The 22,029-nt window shown below is 64.9% G+C and overlaps 1 protein-coding gene across 3 annotated transcripts; it reads right to left on the bottom strand.

The window, feature by feature from the left end:
• Positions 1-291: 291 nt before the first annotated feature.
• LOC115617591 (signal transducer and activator of transcription 5B) lies at positions 292-15,272 on the bottom strand. Of its 3 annotated transcripts, none has more exons than XM_030508305.1 (19): positions 15,175-15,272; positions 5,660-5,797; positions 5,399-5,555; positions 5,226-5,315; positions 4,939-5,113; positions 4,722-4,852; positions 4,444-4,595; positions 4,219-4,374; positions 3,933-4,112; positions 3,703-3,790; positions 3,473-3,595; positions 3,296-3,388; positions 2,963-3,169; positions 2,508-2,602; positions 2,310-2,440; positions 1,943-2,098; positions 1,678-1,729; positions 1,218-1,325; positions 292-1,149 (listed from the first exon to the last, which is right to left on the bottom strand). In XM_030508305.1, the coding sequence occupies exons 2-19, from the start codon at positions 5,785-5,787 to the stop codon at positions 1,023-1,025; spliced, it is 2,349 nt and encodes a 782-aa protein (XP_030364165.1). In that variant the 5' UTR covers positions 5,788-5,797; positions 15,175-15,272; the 3' UTR covers positions 292-1,022. The 3 variants fall into 3 exon arrangements, with proteins under 3 accessions (XP_030364165.1, XP_030364163.1, XP_030364164.1); XM_030508303.1 differs by having other exon boundaries at positions 1,928-2,098; XM_030508304.1 differs by lacking the exon at positions 15,175-15,272 and adding an exon at positions 12,191-12,798 and having other exon boundaries at positions 1,928-2,098.
• Between the last annotated feature and the right edge of the window lie 6,757 nt (positions 15,273-22,029).

Consider the following 22,029-nt stretch of genomic DNA (forward strand, 5'->3'; position numbering starts at 1 on the left):
AAAAATAGTGCAATTTGCCTGTTTTGCTTTGGTTTTTCCCCAGGAACACGGTCCCATCCCCGGGTCCCCAACCGCAGCCCCCCAGGACCTGCCCAGCTGCGGGGCTGCAGGTGGAGTCCGGCCCCTGCTCCCTCCCGAGTGCTCAGGGATGTGGGGACCCCACTCCTGCTGCACAGTACCCAGAGCTCAGGGACCCCCTGCACCCCGGGCATGCAGCCGAGCGGCTCCTGTGTCCCCCCCACCCATGGCAGGGACCTGCCCCCTCCCCAAGACACACGTGAAACCCAGAGCTTGTGTGTTACAAAAATATTCCGTGCTTTATTTTACTCTGTGGTAGAAAAATAACATGGCTAGGACCCCAGAGCTTTTGGGCCAGGTGAGGGGATGAGGGGGGCAGAGGGTTCCGCTCCCCCCACACCGCCCGCAGCGCCCGGCCGCTCTTGCTGGGTGCCCTCGTGCCCTGCACCGGCTCCACAGGGCGACACTGAGCCGGGAGCCAAAGGGGCTCCCACATCCTTGGGGGACCAAAGGATGAGACAAGGTCCAGGAGGGGACCCCACCGCTGCGGAGCAGAGCACCAGCACGGGCCAGAGGGGACCCCCGGCCAACGCCCCCCTGCCCCGTGCCAGAGCCCTTTGCACCCACGGACCCCCCCGGGAACAGAGCCGCGGGGTAGAACAAGAAGGCGACACGTACATTCTTAGTGACGACTGCAAAAGCAAACCTGAGGCCATTCTGCAGCCCCTGCCCCTCGCAGCCCCTCGGTGGGGAGCAGGGGGGCTGTGGGGCCGGTGCCTGCAGAAGCGGAAAGCCGAAGCTGGGCCTCTTAAAAAGGAACATACAGGAAAACCATGCGACAAATCCGCTGCCGTTTATACAAGGGCTTAAACACCAAAGAGCCGGACGTCAGCCTGCGTTTCGGGGCAGCACAGAGCAAATCTGCGGGGCAGGGCCCACCCGCCGCCCCCCCGGCACACAGACACGAACACAGCACAGTCCCCGAAGCGCCGGGCGCCCGCCCGTCACGACTGGGCGTGCGGGATCCACTGACTGTCCATGGGGCGCCGCAGCAGCTCCTCCACGTGCCTCGCCACATCCATGGTGTCCTCCAGGTCAAAGTCACCCTCAGGGTCCAGGACGGCATCGGGGCTGCGGGAGGCAGGGGATGAGGAGGGGACCGGATGAGGCAGGATGGGGACAGGGGACGTGATACCTACTTCTGGGCATACATATTGTAATGGGGCTGGGAGCAGACGGCGGGCGAGGGAGCCTGGTCCATGTAGGTGGCCCCTCCAGGGGCAGAATCTCCTGATGCGTTGACAAACCTGCAGGGACGGGGGCTCATGAGCACAGACATGGGACAAGACAGGCTCTCCCTCTGGGAATTCCCACCACCTCCAACCAGCAGGCAGGGGGCAGGGAGGGAACCCAAACCTACACCCACAAACAGGGGCAAGATGCAGGGTCCTCAGCCCCCCAGGTGACAGCATGGTGAGGGGGGACACTGGCCTAGCCAGGAAACACACAGCCCTGCCACGGCCACGCTCCTCACCCCTATTGCCAGCTCAGCACTGATGTAGCCCAAGAGCAGAGGTGCCCTGGGCTGCCTCCCCCAGCCAGTTCCCTGGGAACGATCCCATAGGACCACTGGGGGTCCGCTTTCAGCGTCAGACTTACTCTGGCACCACTTGCTTAATCTGTGGCTTCACGTATCCATCCACGGCTTTAGCTGGAGGAAAGGAGGCAGCACTAAGGCCCCGAGGTGCTGGTGCAGGCCACGAGCCCACGGCGGGGCTGGGGGCTCACGCTGCAGAGCCCCCGCGGGGCTGGATGCGGCACCGGTGCAGAGCGATGCTGTGAGCCCTGGCTCAGCCCAGGCGGATGCACGGAGGAGAGGGACACACGTGGAGGAAAGGGGCAGCGCTACCTGGCGTGGACTCACAGAGAACCGGCGTGTAGTACTTGGAGAACACCTCGTCCTTGGGCCGGTCAGGGAACACGTAGATGAGGTAACTGAGGTCTCCGAGGCGGTCGGCCAGGGAGCGGATGGAGAAGTCCCTGGTGGTGAAAGGCATCAGGTTCCAGAACATCCTCTCAGCTGGAAGACAAGAGCGAGGACCGTGGTGACGCCCAGAGTTGGTGGACACAGGCTGCAAGACCATGTTGACCATCATTTCCAGCGCCGCATCCCTCCCCTGGCAGCCGAGACAGGAGGTGCTGGAGCAGCAGCACCAGCACCAGCCCCGCGGGCAGGAGATGGCCAAGGGCCAGGCTGGGTCCAGCGGCGCCAGCACCCAGCGCGCACTCACGGGAGTCAAACTTCCAGGCGATGGTGATGCCACCAATCTCCGAGTCACTGAACCGCAGGAGGAAGGTCCCGTCGGGCTTGTTGATGAGCAGGTCGTGCGCCTGCTGCTTGTTGACGAAGCCCAGGATGGCCCTAGGCAGAACGAGGGCGTCAGGGCTGGGACTTGGGGCCGGGCACCACGGCGCAGGGCGGCTCTTACCCATCATTCCAGTGCGGCTTCAGGTGCTTTTTCAGCACTTCCATGACCCCGTCAAACCACTGCCAGAAGGTGTAATTCCTCCCGGGGAGGTTTTCCTGTTGAAATTCCCAGAAAATGAGCAATTCCTTCAGCCTCACGGCTGCTGTTAAACAGCAGAAGCGTTTGGCACAGCAGTGGAGACTCAGGGACACCAAACCAGGCATGGGTCAGCCCAGCCAGGCAGCACAGCCCTGGGGAGCACCAGAAATGTCTCCCCAAGGGTGCAGACCCCGTATGCAGGACCTTCAGCACCCTGCGTCCCTCCAAAGAGGGAGGTGACACCTTCCCATCTCATTTTTGCATCACTCCAGCAAGAAATGGGTCCTTGGGAGGGACATGCTCCATCCAGCCCCCCCCAGCAGAGCCCTTGTCCCTGGGCTCTATGGCTCACCCAGCACAGAGCCCAGGCCACTCACCCGGTTGAACTGGGACCAGGACACCGTGGTGCTGCTGTAGTCCTCCAGGTGGGAGCTGGTGCTGTTGAAGAGCTTCTGTGCCAGGAACACCAAGTTCTCTTTGGTCAGCCCGCGGCTGCTCTGCACCTCCGCCTTGAACTTCATGTTGAGCGCCTCGCAGAGCTGCGGCCACTGCACCTTGTCGGGCACGGCAAAGGGCACACGGCCCTGGGGGCACAGAGCAGGGTCAGCACCGAGCTCTGCCTCCAGGCACGACCCACTGGGGCACTGAGCCTGGTCCCCGCAGCCCCCTGGCATGGACGGGGCCTGTCCTGTCCCCCCCATGGCACTCACGGGCTCGGCGAAGGCGTTGTCCCAGAGCACGGTGGCTGTGGCGTTGTTGTCCTGGCTCCCGTGCACGATCACCACCACGGGCAGGGACAGCGTCTGCCGGGAGCAAGGAGAGCAGGATGGGCTCTGGGGCACTGCACGAGCATCGCCGTGCAGAGGGGACCTGGCTGGTGGCTTTACCTTCACTTGGAACACCAGCTCATTGCCACCAACACTGAACTGCGACTCGAAGAGGATGGTGAACTTCTCCTCCGTCACCGACTCAGCCCCGCGGCGATCCGAGCGCTTGATCCGCTTCAGGGACTGCGGGGACACGAAGGGTGAGCACAGGGGGACAGATGGGGACATGGAGGGACACCAGGGTGAGCAGAGGGGGGTACAGCACAGATGGGGGGACCGGCAGCACTCACCATGTTGCGGAAGTGGGCGCTGAGCGTCCCTGTGGCCTGGTGATACTCCATCACGCAGCAGTTGTTGAGGATCTCCCCGCTGCTCTCACTGCCGCAGGAACGTGCAGGGTAAGGGGGATCACCGGGGCTGGGAGCGGGGTGCAGACCCCCATGTTCCCCCAGCTCCAGGCCCTGCTCCTCGCTGCCCGCAACCTTGTCTCCCCCCGCACACCCCCTGCCCCCGGCATTACTTGCGGGTGCTCTCATTCTTCAGCAGGGCCTTGGCTTGCTGCTCGCTGATGATGGTGGCCTTCACCTGGGGGGGGTTCATGTGCACGTTCAGCTTTCCCCCCACCAGGAGCCGCACGGTGGCTGCGAACTTGGTCTGTGTCTTCAGCACCTGGGGGGGCTGCTTCTCGATGATGAAGGTGCTGGGGGCAGAGGGGGATAAGGGGGATCAGGGGGATAAGGGGATCGGGGTGCTGGCAGAGCGGACCCAAACCAGCCCCCCCCACCCCACCGGGTGCCCGCCGCTACCTGGTCACCAGCGCGGAGATGATGTCGGTGATGGTGCCGTTCAGCTCCGACAGCATCTCCTCCACCGGGCCCGGGATCGGCAGCTGCTGGCACAAGTGCTCGGCGCGGCGGATCTGCTGCCGGTTCTGCCAGATGATCTCTGCCAGCTTCTCGCACCTGAGGACAACAGGGCTCAGTACGGCGCCGGGGCTCAGCACCGCACCCCCATCCTGTGCCAGCACCCACCAGGTCTGCAGCACGTCCAGGGTGCCCTCCGGGGGGCCCCCATTCCCTGCCAGCTGCTGCCGACGCTTCCACTGGATCAGCTCATCGTCCAGGATGGTCGTTTGCTGCTTGCGCAGCAGCTGCAGCGTCTTCTGGTGCTTCTCAGCCAGTTCCTGCGAGGCAGGAGGGTGTCACGGGCCACGGGGACGGTGACACGGGCCACGGGGACGGTGTCACGGGCCATGGGGATGGTGTCATGGGCCACACAGCCAGCACGGCGCGGGGACGGCGGCACTCACCACGCGGTACTGCTGTAGTGTCTGCGCCTCCCGGTGCAGCCAGGCCTCCAGCGACGCCTTCTTCTGCTGCAGCGTCGTCTCCCGTGACAGGCGCTCCTGGGGACCCAGCTGGGAAAGCTGGGAGAACTGGGCTGGGGGACAGGGCATGGCATTAGAGACGGTGCCACCAGCACCCCGGCCCCATCACACACCCCCCCGCCCCGGCTCCATCACCCACCTTGAAGGCGCATGTTCTCCTGGTACTGGATGATGAAGTACTCCTGTGTCTGCTGCAGCTTCTTGAGCTCGTTCTCAGAGTCCTGCGTGATGAGCCGCAGCTCCTCGAAGGTCTGGTTGATCTGCAGGTGCTTCTGGGACATGGCGTCCACCAAGGAGCCGGCCGGCGAGGGGCTCTGCACGGGGAGCACTCAGCACGGCAAGGGGACCCAAAGCATCCCCAGCCTCAGCGCTGCTCCCATCATCCCGGTGCTGGAGACCCCCGGGACCCCCCATGGGCTCACTCACGTTGTTTGCCTCCCGCACCAGCCGCTGCTCGTGGTAGAGGATGTGCCGGATGCACCGCACCAGCTCCATGGGGCACCGGTCGTACGTGTTCTGCAGGGAGAGCAGAGCCTAAGCCAGGCACGGGGCAGGGGCACCCTCAGCCCCACAGCCCCTGTTTGTGGCACCGCACTTGCCTGCAGCTGCGTGGCGTAGTGCCCCAGCTTGATCTTCAGCAGGAAGCCATCCTCGCCCACTTGGTGGTCTGCCTTCTTCTGCAGCTCCTGGATCAGCCCCTCCAGCAGCTGCGTCGCCTTCACGTTCTCCTGGGGGTTGTCGAGGTCGATGGAGTCCCTGCGCACACGGAGCAGAGCGGTGGCATCAGGGCAGCCCAAAGTGGGGCACCCCACAGGTGGGTGCTGCCGAGCCCAGCGCCCCGCGGGGACCCACTGACCTACCATGCCTGGCTCTCGATCCACTGCGACAGGTAGTGCCGCACCTCGATGGGAAAGTGCTGCCCGTAGAGCGCCTGCATCTGCCGCAGGGCTTCGCCCTGGAGCTGCTGCGCCTGGATCCACACGGCCATGGCTCAGCACCTGCGGGAGACGGGCCCGTCACGGCACCACGGTGGGGGTCCAGCCCCGGCCGCCCTCCCAAGCCCTTGGCAGAAGCCTCCAGGTTCCCAAAGCTCTTTGCAGGTTCCTCCAGGTTCTCTGGTGCTGCTGGAGCTGCCTCCAGCTGCCAAAGGAAGGGATGTGCAGGGATGGGGTACCCCGGCTCTGAGCCACCCCCCCCCCCTTTTCCAGGAAGAGCCCTGGGGGGGTCAGGGCCGTGAGCACGCCTCGGCGCTGCCTCTCCACATGGTAATCATTTCCTCTCGCTGCGCCGCGGGATCGCAGCCATCGCTGGCCACGAGAATGAGGAAACGGGGCCGGGAGGAGGGCTGAGAGATCCAGAGTGATGCAGAGCAGGGCCCCCCCGCGCTCACCCGGCTCCTGCCCACACCCCGGCACTGCCGGCAGCGGACGGGCAGGAGCAGCCCCGGCCCCAAAGCCTCATGTGGCACTTCGGCGGGTCCCTCGTCCCGCCGCCACCAGTGCCTCGTGCACCAGTGCCATGGGGAGATGCTGGTCAGAGCACAGAGCTTCCCTAAGCAAGTGTTGGGGTGGCGCTGGCTCTGTGCAGAAGCGCTGCCAGATCCCACCCTCCGTGTGGATCCAGCGCCCTGGCTCACATGGAGCAAGCAGGGAGAGAGGCCAGCCACGGAGGGCACCTATGGAAAGCTGGAGCATCCCCGGCTGCTGTTGTATCTACAGCTTGGTGGTGCCTGGACAACAACCTGGCGGCTGCTCTGAGGGTGACGCGATGGGGAGTGACTGGGGACGCCCCTGGGGGCTCACAGCTCCTCACGCCGAGGATGCAGCAATGAACAGCGTTTCATTACACCCAAACCACCCGGGATTTAGTGTCATGTGGAGGCAGGGGTGTGAGGATCGGGCTGTGTCCAGTGACTGCACCAGCTGGTGACAAGCAGGGACCGTGGCAGGGGATGGCGGCAGCGGGTCCAAGCAGAGCAGCCACGGGTAGAGCCCCCGAGCCCTGCGCAGAAAGAGGAACAATAACCGAGAGTTGGCTAAAAATGAATTTTTCCCCTATAAAAAGGGAGGAACGTTTCCACATTCCCAGAAATCACCAAGTTAAAAATCCTGCTGGAAAGGAGGGGCCTGAGGAGGCATAAAAACGCAGGGAAGGAGGGAAGCGAAGGTGGGATGGCTGACACAGGACGCCACTGGCAGTAAGAAACTGCAGATGCTCCATAAGGGGCATTGGTGAGACCCTGCCCCAGCAAAGCTGAGCAGAGCGGCCACGGCCGCCAATGACCAAAGTCCCCGGCGCAGGGGGGACATCACAGGGACGCAGCAAACAAGCTCTGCCCTGAGAAAATGGTGATCTCTTCCCATCTCGCAGTGACAACACACTTCCTATTCCACTCCAGTGGGTTGTTAAGCAACGAGTCTCAGGCTGCTGCCACGGTGAGCCGGCAGATACCGCGCTCAGCTGGGGCCGGCCGGGGAGCCGGAGCATAGGCTTTGCTGCCAGGGAACCTGGTGGAAGGCGAGGCAGCACCATGCAGCCTTCACAAGGGGACATGCAGCACCCTGGCAGCGCTGGGCAGTGCTGCTGCAGTGCCACACGTTACCATGGGGCAGCCACACTGCAGCCGCCGGCCACAGGCGCGCTCAAACAACTGCAAGAGACAGATAATTGCAGTGGTTTAAGCTACTTTGCATTCACTTGCTGGCAGTGAGCTCTAACCCACCCATTACTGCAGCTCGGTTAACCAGCGGCAACTCAACAAGCCACAGCAACGCGCTCACCGGTGACTTATCGCCTGTGGAGCAGCACACACGGCACGTCCTGGCCGTGGCAGCGGCTGTGCCATGGCCAGACAAAGGGAGGGAAATGCTTCACACGTGAGGCTGGCAGCAGCTCCTTCCACGTGCCGCGGGCACAGCAGAGCCCGAGCACCGGCAGCGCCTGCCCAGGGCCGGTGCACACACACTGCATGCACTGCGGGATGCTCACTGCATGCACTGCGGGATGCTCACAGCACACAGCCACCCTGGGGATCTCCCCATGGGCAGGACACCCCTGCCCTGGCGCTGGCATGGCCAGGCAGGGGCTGAGAGCCAGGCAAAGCCCTGGGGGTGCCATGGCAAAGGGTCCTGGCCGCAACCTCTCCGCTCCCGTGCTCCTGCCCCCCCAGCCCCTCCGCCGCCGCAGCTCCCGCAGTGCCCTTTGCCTGGTGCTCTCCCGGCCCAGGGCTCTGCGGAGCCGTGTCCCCCGGGACAGGGGCACGGTGCTTCGCGCGGTGCCGGTACCGGCCCGCAGCCGCCCTGTGCCCGCTGCAGCTGCCTCCTCCCGCCGCAGTAAACACACAGACACGTGGTTTCTCGGCACCGCCGGGAGCCCACGATCGCTTCCAGGTCAGAGCTGGCCCCGCTCACAGCCACGGGGCTGGACGCAGCACACCACATGGCTGGTGCTATGGGGGGCTCCGCTCCTGCCCCCCCCCCAGCCCCGGCACAAGGGCATCCTGTGCCCCACAGGAAGGGCAGCCCCAAGCAGGCTCCGGCCCCAGGAATGGCGGTGCTGGCAGACACAGAAGGACTCTGGTTCCCCCAACACAGACATTCACCCCCTGCCAACACCAGCCCATCCCAGGGGACCTGCTGGAGCCCATGGGCAGCCCAATGCCCCACTCAGCTGGATCCCATCAGGGGTCCCCCCATTCAGCCCCCCTCGCATGTGGCCTGCCCGCTGCAAGCAGCGAGTGCCTCTGCACACATCCTGCCCTGCAGTGGGGGGCACAGAGAGCCCCTACTCACCCAATGGGCCCCACAGCCCCAGGGCTGCCCCAGCCAGGGCTCCCCTATGCAGGAGAACCCCAGGGCTCGGCACGTTCCAGCTCCTCCGGGGCGCAGGAACCACAGCCCCAGCTTGGCTCCATGGCTGCACTCACCGGGGGTCACGCACCGCTCTGCCCCATGCACTGCTGCGGCGCCCCAGCCCCACCGTGGCTCCAGGCAGGCGCTGCCGGCACAGCCGGGCTCCGGGGTGGCCGTTTCGCAGGCTCCGTGCTACAGGAAGGAGAGGAGAACAGCTATTTCCTTCCAAAATGTCAGCTGCCTGCGCAGGGCAGCCAGCCCCGGGCTGCTGGCAGCTTCCTCTACTGCCGCTGCGCGCACGGTGCCCACCAAGGAACAGAGCTGGACCCTGCCCATGCTCATCCCTGGAGCCAGGCACAGCCTCTGCCACAGTGGGTGCGTGGGGCTGAGCCCCATGGGCAGCAGGGATGGGACCCCAGAGACCGAGGCAGGAGCTCAGCACAGGAGGAGATGGGATGGACCCACCGGCACCACACGGCACCAGGAGCACTGGGTGCTGGTGAGCAGCCCCAGGCCCCCCAGGCAGCATTGGTGTGGGGCTGCCTGTGGTTTCCAGCGTGGGGCTGGGAGGCAGCAGCGCAGGAGGGGACCTCCTGCTGCCAATGTGGTGCTTTGATGGGTTTTGTCTGTCTTCTACACAAGAGCAGCAGCTTCTCCCCGGCAGGATCGGGGAGGAGGCAACCAACAGCCCCCAGCCCACAGTGGAAACCACCAGGGCCGGTGAGCGGGGCCCATGGAAGAGGCACAGCTGGTTCTGAAGCAGGGGCAATGGGCCCCGCTGCCGGCGGGCAGAGCTGGGGCTGGCGGTGCCATCCGGGAGCCACAAATGGGGAACTTGCACCATCACCAGAACAGGGAAACCCCACACACAGCCCGACGCTGCCCGGGAGAAACCAGCCCCACATGCAGGTGGAGACGCTGCAGCTCGGCTCACGGCATGAGCCTGGGGCTGAACCTGCCCACTGGCATTTGCTGCCCTTGGGAAAGGGTTTCCTCCTCTCTTCGGATTTTCCCTTCTGACCAGAGGCCCAGAAACATGCGTCAAAACCAACCCACCAAAATACCCGTTGAGTTCCCAATGAAATCCCTCAAATCCAGGGGCTGGGACCATGAGAGGAATCCACCCCGGTGCATCGAGAGCCACCCCGGGGCAGCACGGCCAGATACAGGCACTGCCCTGGCGCTGGTGGGATTCTGTCAATGCCGAGCACTGGCAGGACGCGGGTCCTGCAGCAGAGCAGGGGCCATGGCCATGCTGTCACCCCCCGGCCAAGCTCACCACAGCGCCAGCCCTGCCCCTCGGGGTCACCCCATGGCACCGCGCACCCAGGACCCCCTGCCCATTCCCAGCACAATGATCCGGCTGTGCCGGACCCCGCATGGGAACAGCGGGAGCCTGCCTGGGCACGGGGCAGAGCAGGGAGCGCGGTGCCGGCGCAGGAGCAGGCACCGGTGGCAGGACACACCGGCAGTGCTGAGCACCCACCCGGCACCCATGGGCATGAGTTCCACATGGATCCCACAGGACACCCACCGTGGGGAGCCCCATCAGCACTGGTGCCATCCCTGCCAAGCCCAAAGACAGGATTAGGGAGGCCTGGGCACAGCTTTAATCACTCCTGGTTCCCTAGGGCCAAGCTGCCGAATCCAATGGCTGCAGCTGCCGGCTCCGAGGCCTTGGGGTCCTGGGATGTGGGAGAATCCCGGGATGGGCACGGAGCCACTGCCCACCCACAGCATCCCGCTCCGAGGGGACGCAGCCGCCACGTGCCAGGGCACTTGATGGGGGAATTTTACCTCCCCTGTAACTCACACACCACCCTCCCACCGCTGCAGCCAGCAGGGAAGGTCCGACTCCAGTCTCCATCCTCCATCCCAGGAGCAAAGAACCCCACATGCAGCCCTCGGGAAGGGCAGGGAGGTGATGGGCTCCCAGTGACCCTCCCCAGTGATGGGGCAGCAGCTTCAGGCATAGGAATGGGCTAGGGAGATCCAGGACAAGGGAGAAGCCCCTGCACCTTGTTCATCCTTGAGTCGCCCCTTCCAGCAAGCCAGCCACCTCCTGGGGACCCTGCAGACACCCCAGCACAGCCCCGGCACCGAGGCTGCCTCCAGCACAGCCCTAGGCTCACCACTAATCCCTGCTCAGACCAGCAGCAGCCCAGGAGGGATGGGCCGATTGGAAGGACCCGAGGATTAAGCTCATTTCAGCATCGAATTAGTCCCGACTGGGGTCTGGAGACACAATTTCATTTTCTCTGCCACGCTCCAGGGAGCACACACAATCCCACTAATCCGGCCGCCGGCCGGGCTGGATTTGCAGAGCAGGACCCGGGTGGGCAGCACAGGCACCAAAGGCACGGCACCAGCCGCATCCATCCCCTCCAGCCACTGCCACGCTGGTGCTGCCCGCGGGTTAGGATGTGCAGGAGCTATCCCCCACCACTGGCACGGGAATCCCATGGGACAGCAGGCACACCATGGCACAGGCAGCGGGGTGCTGGGGCAGGACAGGGACAGGCAGAGGGACACCACCGAGAGCACCCGCTGCCCAACCGCTCTGCCTGGGGAAGAGGCACCGACCGCACTGCGAGCCCATGCAGGGTATGTGCAGCCCCTCACGCCCTCATGCTTGGCAGGGCAGGGGCAGGCAGGGCCCAAGACAAGTGCTGTCAGGCACCATGAGGACAGGCAGGTCCCCCAGAGCAGCCCCTGCACCCCCTCAGCCCCTCCAGGCCACTCGCAGCCGCTGGGTGCTGGGGTTTGTGCTGCAGCAGCTAAGGGCAGGGCGATGCTCTCGCATTGGGTCAGCAGAGCAGAAGGGAGGGAGGGTAAAGCCTTGCCTCTGGACGAGGGGCATGCAGACATGTAGGGACACCGGCAGGAGGGAGGACTCCTCAGAATGGGAATAAAAAAACCGAAACACCAATGGTTAATGCAAAAAAGTCTCATTCAGAGCACACAAAGCCCACAGCCAAACCTGGCCAGGGTCACACACAGCGTTCACCCCTAATGGACACAACACATCCAGGCGGGAGAGCTGGGTTTTGGCTTTCCCGACCGCAGGACGTGCTCCGCAGGCCCCGGAGCGGCAGCAGCCACTGGCAGTGCCAGGGCAGAGCAGAGCCCCCATCCCCGGCTGCACCACGAGCACCCTCCTGAGCACTCCCAAAGGCTCGAGCCAGCACTGGGGTTACAGAGGGAGCGTGCCGGGCTGCGGCGGCCGTGCCAGCCCGAGTGCCAGCACCGCGCGTTAACACCAAACAGGGCAGCGATCGTTTTACAGCTGCTCCGGCTGGTCCGAGGGGCTCAGATGCCACCAGCGAGAGCTGCCTCCTCTGCCGAGAGCTCTGCAGACAGCGACGGAGCGAGGGGCCCGAGCACCAGACACCGTGTGCCCAGCGCCGCGGGGCAGCACCGAGCTCTGCCCCAGCACCAGCCTTTTCCCCAGTTCCCTCCCCGTGCTCTGAACCAGGGTTTATCTCTCCTGACAACACAAAGACATGAAGTTGCAGCGAAAATGGAGATTGCAAAACTCACCAGCGACTGTTTGAACAGGGAGCACGTCGTGCCCATGGCGCGGTTCGGTTATACCCCCGCGGCCGCCCGGCAGCACATCGCTCCCGGAGCTGGCACCAGGGAGAACACAGGGCACGGAGCGCTCCCACCTGCGAGCCGCCAGCGCTCCCGGCCCCTCTGGGGCAGGCAGATGGGTGGATTCTGCTTTATCAGCAAGTCAGCTCAGCCCTATCGCCAGGAAGCCGTGCTCGCATGTGCCTCCCCCTCGGCATTTCCCAACGCGGCGGGAGAAGCGGCTCGCAGCAGCCTACCTTTTATCAGCCAGCAGATGTTGCTAGAACTGTTGCTGCATGTACCACGCAGGCATGCCCAGCACCACTTGGATCCCTGCGCCGGCCACATGGTGCCAGGGTAAACACCCCCGCCCCCTTCCTCCCGGGATCAAAACGCTTGGGGGTTGCAAAATAGACACCCCATGAAAGGAAAGGCATGCCACAGAAACAGTACAGCTGTCGAGGCTACTTCTCCCGAGCATGCCGGAGCCCCGGAGCCAGCAGCCGGAGCTGCCTGCGCGGCCACAGAGCTGAATCCTGACCCAGCGAGGTGGGGAGTGGTGACCCCCTGCCTCTGTCCCACAGCCACCGCGGTGTATTCAGCCCCATAACACGGAGGCTGCTCCGAGGGACGTAGGGGAATGGGGATGGGGGGGAGGTCCTGCTCGACCGCAGCTCCCTGGGGCTGCCCTGAAGCCCGTAGAGTGCAGGCTGACTTACAGTAATTCCTTGCAAACCAGAAAGTCATTTCCCAGCTGATGGGGCCACTTTACTGTACTCAGCACAGCACAATCACCGCTCGCTGCCCACGCCGTGGCGTAGTACAAGGAGCAGGGATTTTTCGCAAGCAGAGTGTCTGGGTTTTGCTATCACTCGAGAGAGAGCTGGGAAACCCCACGGCGAGGACCTCACAGCCACCATGGAGTCAGCACTTCCCCTGCAGTGAAGGGGAAGGTCCCTCCAGAGGCTCCATGCAACCCTACGTGAGCATCCCCAGCTGCAGCTCCCTGTCCCCAGCACCGGTGCCAACATCCCTCGTGCTGCCCTGAAGCACCAGCCCCGGGACAAGGCCGGCACATGGAAGCCAGTGAGGTGGTTCTAGTGACAAATGCCAAGGGAGAGCACCCGAGGGGTGACGTCACGCCCCGTTCCCAGCCCCGCTCTCCCATGTCCCCGGGCACGGGCTGTTGGCACCTCTCAACCTGCAGCAGAGCTCCTCCTCCATGTGCCTGCTCACGCAGCACAGCACGGCACGGCCCTCCCGGCCCCGCGGCAAGCCATGCTCTCCAGGGATGATTATAAAACCAAAACCCAGGGAGATGGCCTCCATCCTCATATTCAGCACCTTAGGGACCCAGGAGCCATGTCAGCACAGGCTGTGACCCCCACAGCTTCGGGCACACCAGGGCTTGCTGCAGCCACATGCAGGCAGGTGACCCCAACACCCCCAGTGCCTCCCCCTTGTCCAGAGCCACGCGGACAGGGCAGCACTGGGCAAAGCTCCGGTGTGGGATCACTGCGCTGGCACAAACCCACCAAGGCAATGGCCAACCTCAGCTCAGAACAGAGCCCCGCAGTAGCCGCCGGCCCTCCCGGCCACAGAGCCTTCCTCCCAAAGGGCATGAAGAGAAGAAGGGGTAAAGCTCCCGCAGTGCAGAGCTGGTTCCTGGTGCCCATGGAGGTGGCCAGGCTCTGCAGACCACCCCATGGTGCACACAACAGCCGCCTCCATGGATATGGATGGCCATAATGCCGTTGGGAACACCGGGCTGGCCACAGGTAGCAGGGAGGGTGAGCCAGGAACACTGTGCTGCAACAAGGTGTGCAGGGACTTTGTGTGCAGCGTCCCTGCCACGGGCAAGCCACATGGATGCGCATTGCGGTGCTGTGCCCTGCACGATGCACCCTAAACACTGCGAACAAGTTGCTTGTTGTCACTACCTGTCCCCTGCCCTCTGCCACGGGGCTCCGGTGACACGCAGGCTCCTGCCAAACCTCCCCGTGAGCTCACCCAAGCCGACGGCACCACAGCCAGCACCGGAGGCGTTACCGTCAGCAGTTCGGGTGGAGGCAGAGCCAGGCGGGTGCCAGCGCCCGCATCCCGGTGCCCGCACGAGCCGCGCGCGGGGGTCCCGCACGAGCCGCGGTGCGGAGCTGCCGGGATCCCGGCCTGGTGCGAGCCCATCGCCGGGCACGGAGCCCTGACAGCTCCGAATCCCGCCGGACAGGTGGCCCCGGCCCCACCGGCACCCGGCCCGGCCCGCGCTGGGTGAAAGGCCACCGGGCGCCGCCGTCCCCGCGGTGTCACCGCTCCCGCCGCGCTCGAGGGAACGTTTTCCATCCGCGCTCGGCTCTGCCCCGCGGCGCGGACCCGCGCAACGTCCCCACGGCCGGCACAGGGGGACCCCGCTCCCGGCAGGCGGGACCCCCCCGGCCGCTCCCCCCCCCCTCCCTCCCGCAGCCGCCGCTCCGGCAGGGCCTGGCCCGGGGCAGCGGGAACCGGCCCCGCTCCGCCGCTGCGACGAGCGCCCCCGCCCCGGGATGCGGCGCGGCCCCGGGACGGCCCCGCCGCGGCCCGCGCAAAGTCCGTTCTTCCCCCGGGGAGCAGCGGGGCGGCCTCGCGGCCCTGCCCGCACCTGCGCGGCCCCCCCCCCCGCCCGCAGCCAGGCCGCGGCCCGGCCCCGCCACCGCAGCGCCCCGCGACCGGCGGGGGTTACGAAACACCCCAAATATTTACCGACGGGCGCAGGGACGGCGGGAGGAGGCGGGAGGCGCGCACCGAGCACCGTGCCCCGGCCGCCCCTCCGCAGGTGCCCCCGGGCCCGGGCCCGGCCCCGCCGCCCCCCGCCCGGCAGCGGAAAGCGAAACCAGCCCAAGCCCCAGCTCCGGTCCCGCTCCCGATCCCGGACTCGGTCCCGGTCCCGGACCCGTCGGCCCTGGTCCCGTCCCTACCTGCGGCCGCGGCGGCGGCTGCGGCTCCGCTGCTCCGGCGGCTCTCGGCGCTCGGCTCCGCCGCCGCTCTGCCCCCTCCGGCCGCCGCCGCCGCCGCCGCCTGCGCCGCCCCCCCCCGCCGCCGCCCGCCCGCCCCGGCCCGGCCCGCACGGCACCGCCCCCCGCCGCGGCACCGCCCCGCGCCCGCCCCCGGCACCGGGTAACGGCAGCGGGCACCGGGCACGGGCTTGGGCAGCGCCCCGAGCAGCTGCGGGCTTCAGCGACGGCCACGGCGGGGCACAGACCGGCACCGGAGCCTGGCACCCGGTACCGGCAGAGCCCAAACCGGGACCGGGCATTGGCACTGGCAGGAGCCACAACCAGCACCAGGCACCGATGGGAGCCCCCACGGGCACCGGGACCCCCATCTGAAGCCTCCGGGTCCCTGCCCATCTCCTCCTTACCACCATCCCTGTCCATGGGATGGGCAGCGGGTGCCTGTTGCACCGATCAGTACTTTTTAGTGGGTTCTCTCTGCCTGCGGGCCTCGGCTCCCGCTCACCCGAACCCCGCGGAGCAGCGGCTGCTCCTGCACCCGAGTTTCCCGTGTGAGCCTTGTGGGCCCTGGCAGGGTTTGCATGGGAGTACGAGGAGAGAAGGGCTGCCCCATCACACCAAGTACAGGATGGGCAACACCACTGCCCTGGCTCCCTCCGGCTCCACTGGATCCCTCCCCCCAGTAACGCAGCACACGGGGGGCTGGGGGCTGCTGCAGGACATGAGCACATCACGGGGTCCGTGCGTGCCAGCCCTGGGCTCCTGCATGTGCCTGGTCTGGGTTCCTGGGCCCCGGTGTCCTGCCCCTGGTGCAGGCCTTGGGCTGACTCCGTGAGGCCACGTGCATGGCTGAGGGTGGTGGGGTCCCAGCGCTGCCGCAGCCCCGGGCACCAGCGGGGCAGGGATAGCAGGAGCGAAGGCAGGGAAATGGGCACAAGTGCAGCCCCCTCTGCCACATCCCCTGCAAGCTGCAAGGAGACCCAGGTGCTCCCTGCTCCTCTGGGCTCCCCCAAACCAGAAAAGTTGGCAGCAACCACGAGAAAACCATCTCAAGGGAGTCTCACACGCCTCCCACCCAGGCCATGGGGCACCCCAGCATGGGGCACCCCGGGCAGGGTGGCTGCTGCGGGGTGGCAGGAGAGGCGACCAGGCAGGAAGCAATACTTGGTGTGCTTGTCTCTGCTTGAGCGCTCTCACCAGCCGCATGGGATCTCCTGGGCTTTCACTTTCGTTACCAGTTAATCTTCTGAGGCCCGAAAAAACTCCGGAGGGAAATTCAGAGTGTTGGGAGGAGCAGGATGACCCCTGCCCAGGGCCGGGAATGCCCAGCGCCAGCCCGGGCCAGCCGGGAAGGATGGACTCGGCTCTCCTTGCTCCAGTGCCAGTGCTGAGTCAGGATCAGTATCGCGACAGTTGATGCACCAGCGATTGTGAATCCCTCTGCGACTGTGCATGAGTCCTGAGGTCTCACCTCTCCATTTATCTGTTGCTCTTGTATTAAAGTCTTCCTTCCTCCAGGAGCGTGCAGCAGCCACGGGAGCTGGCTGAGCCTGGGGCACAGCGCTGTGAGCCCTAAAAGCCTGGCAGGAAGGCAGCAGAATGCTCGGGGACCCTTGTCCATCTGGCAAAGCCACAACCTGGCCATGGTGCCACGGCCCTGGGGGCTCTGACACCTCCAAACCACCCTTCTCCACCCCAGCTCCTCACTGTCTGCCCGGCTCCATGGCCCACAAGATAGTATCTGTGGTGTGGGCAGGCACCACCCCGGCACCTGCTCCCATGCAAATGCCAGCCTTAAACCGGTGCTTTTCAGTTCACCTCCTCCCCGGCAGCGCTCGCTGTGTGCCGGAGCAGCCGGGACCAACGGGATGGCCCAGGGGACGAGTGGCTCCAGCTCGAGCTGCTCCCACCTCCCACCAAGCGCTTTGCTGCCTGCGCTCATGTGCTCGGGAAGCGTCTCATGCACATGGGACTGACACATCCCTGTGGAACCACCGCCAGCAGAGTGCTGGCTGCTGTTCCCAGTGCTCCTGCGGCACTCCAGGCCTCATGGGGAGGTGAGCTGGGACCCCAGCGAGTCAGGGATGGGCACCCAGCATGGGGCCAGCATCTCCCACACCCCGTTTTTCCACTAAGACAAAGGAAAGGAATGGGAACACCAGCGAAGGGACTGCATTCCCTGCCCTCCCTGCCTTGCCTCCAGCGAGTTGCATCACGCGGACAAGCGGCTTTCACAATCCCTGGCCCACATAACCCATCGGCACAGTCATCCAGGCACTGGCTGCTCCAGCCGAGGAATTCAAGGTCACACGCAACGTCTGTGGCTATCGGGCCCCAGCCGGGCACAGTGGGATCCGCAGCGTCCCAGGGACGTGGCGCTCCCAGAGGCCTGCACGGGCACACAGGCTTGGGAGGGCTGGATGATGGGCACAAATCATCCTCCATTCCCTCTCCCCCTTCCCTTGCTTCTCGCTCCCATTTTGAATGGAAAGAGGAAAAGATTAGTAATGAGAGAGAGAATGGAGAGTGCTCTGTGCGTTGGTGCATGTGGGAGCAGGCACTGGGGCAGCGCATCAGTGTCCGGGGGGTTGAACGGGCATCACCAGCACCTCAGGCAGGGCAGGAGAGGTGGATTTTCCCATTAAATGAGGACAGCAAAGCACCTGAGCCCGCTCCCAGCCCTGGCACTGCTGGCTCCCTATTGTCAGCAGAACCTCTCTTGCCTTGGGCCTCAGGAAGTCTCAAGAAAGCCTCCGGGAAGGTAAACAGTGTCCAGGCCGAGCTGCGGGCAAACACGTTGTCACCTCAGATGAGCTCAACAGGATGCGGAGTGACGCTGCGTGTTCAGGGCAGAGCGGGAGCGTGGGGCTGCGTAATTGATTTCCGAGAAAATTGCCTGTGTGTTTGGAGCGGGAGCGCGAGGACGCGGCCGAGCAGCCTTCGCCTCTAAGTGGCATCTCGAGGGTCTTAATTATTTCTCAGGAGTGGAAGTATTTATTTAGGCAGCCTCTGGAGAGGTCCCAAGGGCTGCTGCCCGCCCTTCCCCAGAGCACATCCTGTACAAGAGGCTCCTCCGCATCCCTCTGTCATCCCTGGGATGCGCAGGGCACAGGGCTGGATGCTCAGGCAAAGCCAAACCTGCGGGCAGGGCGCAGCATCTGCCCGTCCCCTCCAGCTTATCAGTGGGGTCTGTCCAAGGACCCCAACCTCTTCCTGTCCCTGCTTTGGGTCCCACATACTCCCAGATCTATGCTGAGGCCAGAAAACCCCATTATGACAATCCAGCCCAGCTAATGAAAACCAGATGAATCCCCACATTAGTCACAGCTTCGTGTTTTCCCACTTGGTCTCAAACGCAGGGAGGGTGAAGCTTTGCCAGGGCCGTGCTGGCACCGCAGCCCCCAGCACGGTGCCTGCCCCAGCCCCTCGTCCCCAGCAGCGTTCCCTCCCTGCTCTCTGCAGACTGGAGCGGGCTGGAGCACCACGAGCAGCCGCAGAGCTGAGGCTGTTGCCTTGTGGTCCCGCTTCCCAGGGAAGCCATGGGGCTGCTCCAGCCCTGGAGGAAGGTGTTGTCCTGGTGCCCAGGCACGGCACATCCCATTTCCCTGACTCAGGCCATAAATCCTCCTCCAGGGAGAGAGGGATGCACCCAGTGCTGCCAAAGCTGCTGAGCATGGGGAAGGGCCTGCCCGTGTCAGCATGGCCCCACCGTCCCCTGGGACCCAGGCATGACGCAGAGGGATTGGCCTGGAGCCAGCCAGGCTATTTTTGCTGCAGAGAAGGGATGGAAAGGGAGATCCTATGGGGGAGCCAGCCTGGATGAGCCCCAGGGCTCAGACCTGCTGGGAGGGGGAAGATGCAAAACCCCAGGGACAGTGGAGTATGGTGCTATGGGCAGAGCAGAGACAGGGGACAGGACAGGCAGCACAGAGACAGGGCTCCCAATGGGCAGGGGGAAGCAAGGGGCACCCGGGAAGCTCATTGCAGATGGAAGCTTGTCACCATGATGCCTCATGGCAGCAGGAGGGGAGGATCTGCTCCAGCAAAAACCTGGGAAATGGCACTTTGTCCAAGGGGGAATTTCCACAGGAAACCTCTGTTCCAGACACTTGGATATGGCTGGGAACAACCCCAGCAAACGCTTGGCCTCAGCAGCCATCAGGCATTATTGCCTGGGCAAAGGTTCTTTGTTCTCTCCATCACTCATCCAGCTCGGAAAAAACCATCTGGGTTTCTGTCTGCTGAAAACCTCGGGGCAACAACAGCCAATGTGGGGCTGTGACGGGAGCTGGAGACCCCCACCCCGGGGGGGTTGACAGCACCTTCAGCCTGGCAGGGACTGGGGGCACGGGCACCTTGCACCCAGCGTGGGGCTGGGGCAGGCTGGGTCATGGGGGGGTCACGGGGCAGCACTTGCCCCCCCGCCCTGCCCGGTGCAGCCACACATCCCTCGCCGGCGCAGAGCCCGGGTTGCCACAGTAACCGCTCGGTCCCAGCCGGCTCCTGCCATAAACATGCTGCACAGGTCAGCCCGGTTCAGCGGCGGCCACCCCAGCGCCACCAAAGCCTCAGCAGGCAGAGCTGGGGTCCCTGCGCTCCGCTGCGGGTTGCAGGATGCAGGATGCAGGATGCCGGATGCAGGGTGTGGGATGCAGGCTGGCACAGCCGAGCATGGGTATGGCCAGGCAGCAGGAATGGGAACCAGCAGCCAGGGCTGAGTAGGAAGCTCAAGAGGAGTGAAAGCAGGAACCCAAAAGTGAGAAGAGCGCCAAACACGCCAGGGCTGGGCGCTGACCCTGCCACGGCTGAGCTGGAGCGATGGTGACCGGGCAGCTCTGAGGGGAAGGCCCAGTGGGGTGAGGCAGGGGACACTGTGGGGCTCAGCCCATGGGTCTGGCTCCTGTGCTCTGAGCAGGGGCCTGGCTCTGGGGACAGCAGTGGGGGGCAGCTCACACTCCCCGCGCTGGTGGGTTTCCAGTGGAGCGGATGTGCCTGGATGAAGGGCAGGCAGAGGGATGCAGGGGACTCCCATCCCCGCTGATGGTGGCGTGGTGCTAATTCCCAGGCCTTCCCAAGGAAACCGTGTCTCTGGCTGGGCAAGGTGAGCCCCTGGCGTTGGTGCTGGCACAGGCAGATGCCACGCTCAGATCCAGGATGGGATGAGCACAGGAAACAGGCAGGTTGTGTCCCTCGGGCACGGCAGCCGCCGGCGGGGCTGGCAATGGTGGCACTTAGGGACCACGCTGCGCTGGCGCTGCGGGTCTGACCTCTGCCACAGCTGGCAGTGGGTGCCACCACCGAGACCTTGCTTGGCTCTGCTCTGCTTGAGTGATGCAATATTTGACTGTTGTTTTACAAGTGCTGGAGGCACCGATGGCTTCTGCTCCGCAGCTCGGCTCAAAGCCACCCTCGACGAGGGCGTGACGAGGAGGAGGCTTCATTGGGCGTTCGGAGCAGAGCACCCACCCTTCCCATTCCCATTCCCCCTCGACAGCAGCACACACCGTGCAGAGGAAGGATGGAGGAGACCGCAGCACTTGTGGGCCCCGGCAACCGGCAGGTACAGAGCAGCGCTTCGTGGGTGCAGCCAGCCCCGGGCATGGGGGGACCGCAGGAGCTGGGGCCAGGGCAGGATCCCACCGTGCTCTGATCCCTGTCTGTGGGTTTATCCCCAGGGAATGGTGAGTGTTGCACCGGCCGGGGGCCAGCGGGACCCTGGGGCTTGGCCCCACAAGAGCCACCGGCTCCGGATCCCCATGGCCCTGGCAGGTGGCTGCCCCATTCATACCCATCTGCGTCCCAAGCGGCTTATCTGCATCTGGAGACCCCTAATCTGTTCGCGTGGTTGGCTCAGACACCGTCCCCGCTGCACTGGGGAAGGAGCAGAAGCACCCGGTGACCTCCTTCTGGAGCCACAAACAACGCCATTCGCGCAGTGCCCGGGGTGGGGGGGTCCCTGGGCAGCAGAAGGGGACAGGGGGTGGTGGCAAGTTCCCAGGTGCCCCCGGTGCTGCAGGGGTCCAGCTTAGCACCGAGACCTTGCTCCTGCTGCACATCAGGAGGTGGCACTCACACAGCCTGATGCCAACTGCAGCCTTCAAAGAGCAACCCCCGAGATCAGATCAGTGGCCAATTAATCCCATTACCGAAGGGCCAGGCCCCCCAGCTAAACCCAGGGAGCGGGGCAGGTTCCGACAGGGATGCAGCAGGGTGTGTGGGTGCAGGCAGATAAGAAACCACTTATCTGCAGGAGCGCGGGACAGGACGCCGTGTTCCTGACTGCGAACGGTTGTAGCAACCCCAGGGTTTGCATAACGGTAGGAAAATTCCTCGTTCTGGGGTTTTCCACCCCATCCCGCAGCTGGCGGAGGGGAGCTGGGAACCACCAAGGGGAAGAGCAGAGGGGTCCCTGGGGCTGGGCTGGGTCAGGTTCCCGTGTGAGGAATGGGGGGGATGATCCGTGTGAGCCCAGCACCTGCCTGGGGCACAGGAATGGGTTTGCTAGCGCTGCGCAGAGCCCGGGTTGGGGTTAAGGGGGAAATGCAGGGTCCTGGTGGGGCTGGTTCCCAGAGCAGGCGCAGGCGATGGCCCCAGCATTGAGGTCAAACCCCAGCAGGATGCTCCAGGGCATGAGGAGGTCACAGGAGGTTCAGGGCCATCTCCGGCACCTCAAACCAGTCCAGCGCAGCCGGTTCCACAGGAGTTGCATGGGGATTTGTTGAGCATGACCCACATGAAAAGATCCTGTGCTGACAGAGCAATAATCTCCTTCTTGGCCTCATCACACCCCAAACCTTGCCGTGAAGGCTCTGCAGGCGA

The sequence above is a fragment of the Strigops habroptila genome, chromosome 19, assembly GCF_004027225.2.
Source record: "Strigops habroptila isolate Jane chromosome 19, bStrHab1.2.pri, whole genome shotgun sequence".
Taxonomy (NCBI): domain Eukaryota; kingdom Metazoa; phylum Chordata; class Aves; order Psittaciformes; family Psittacidae; genus Strigops; species Strigops habroptila.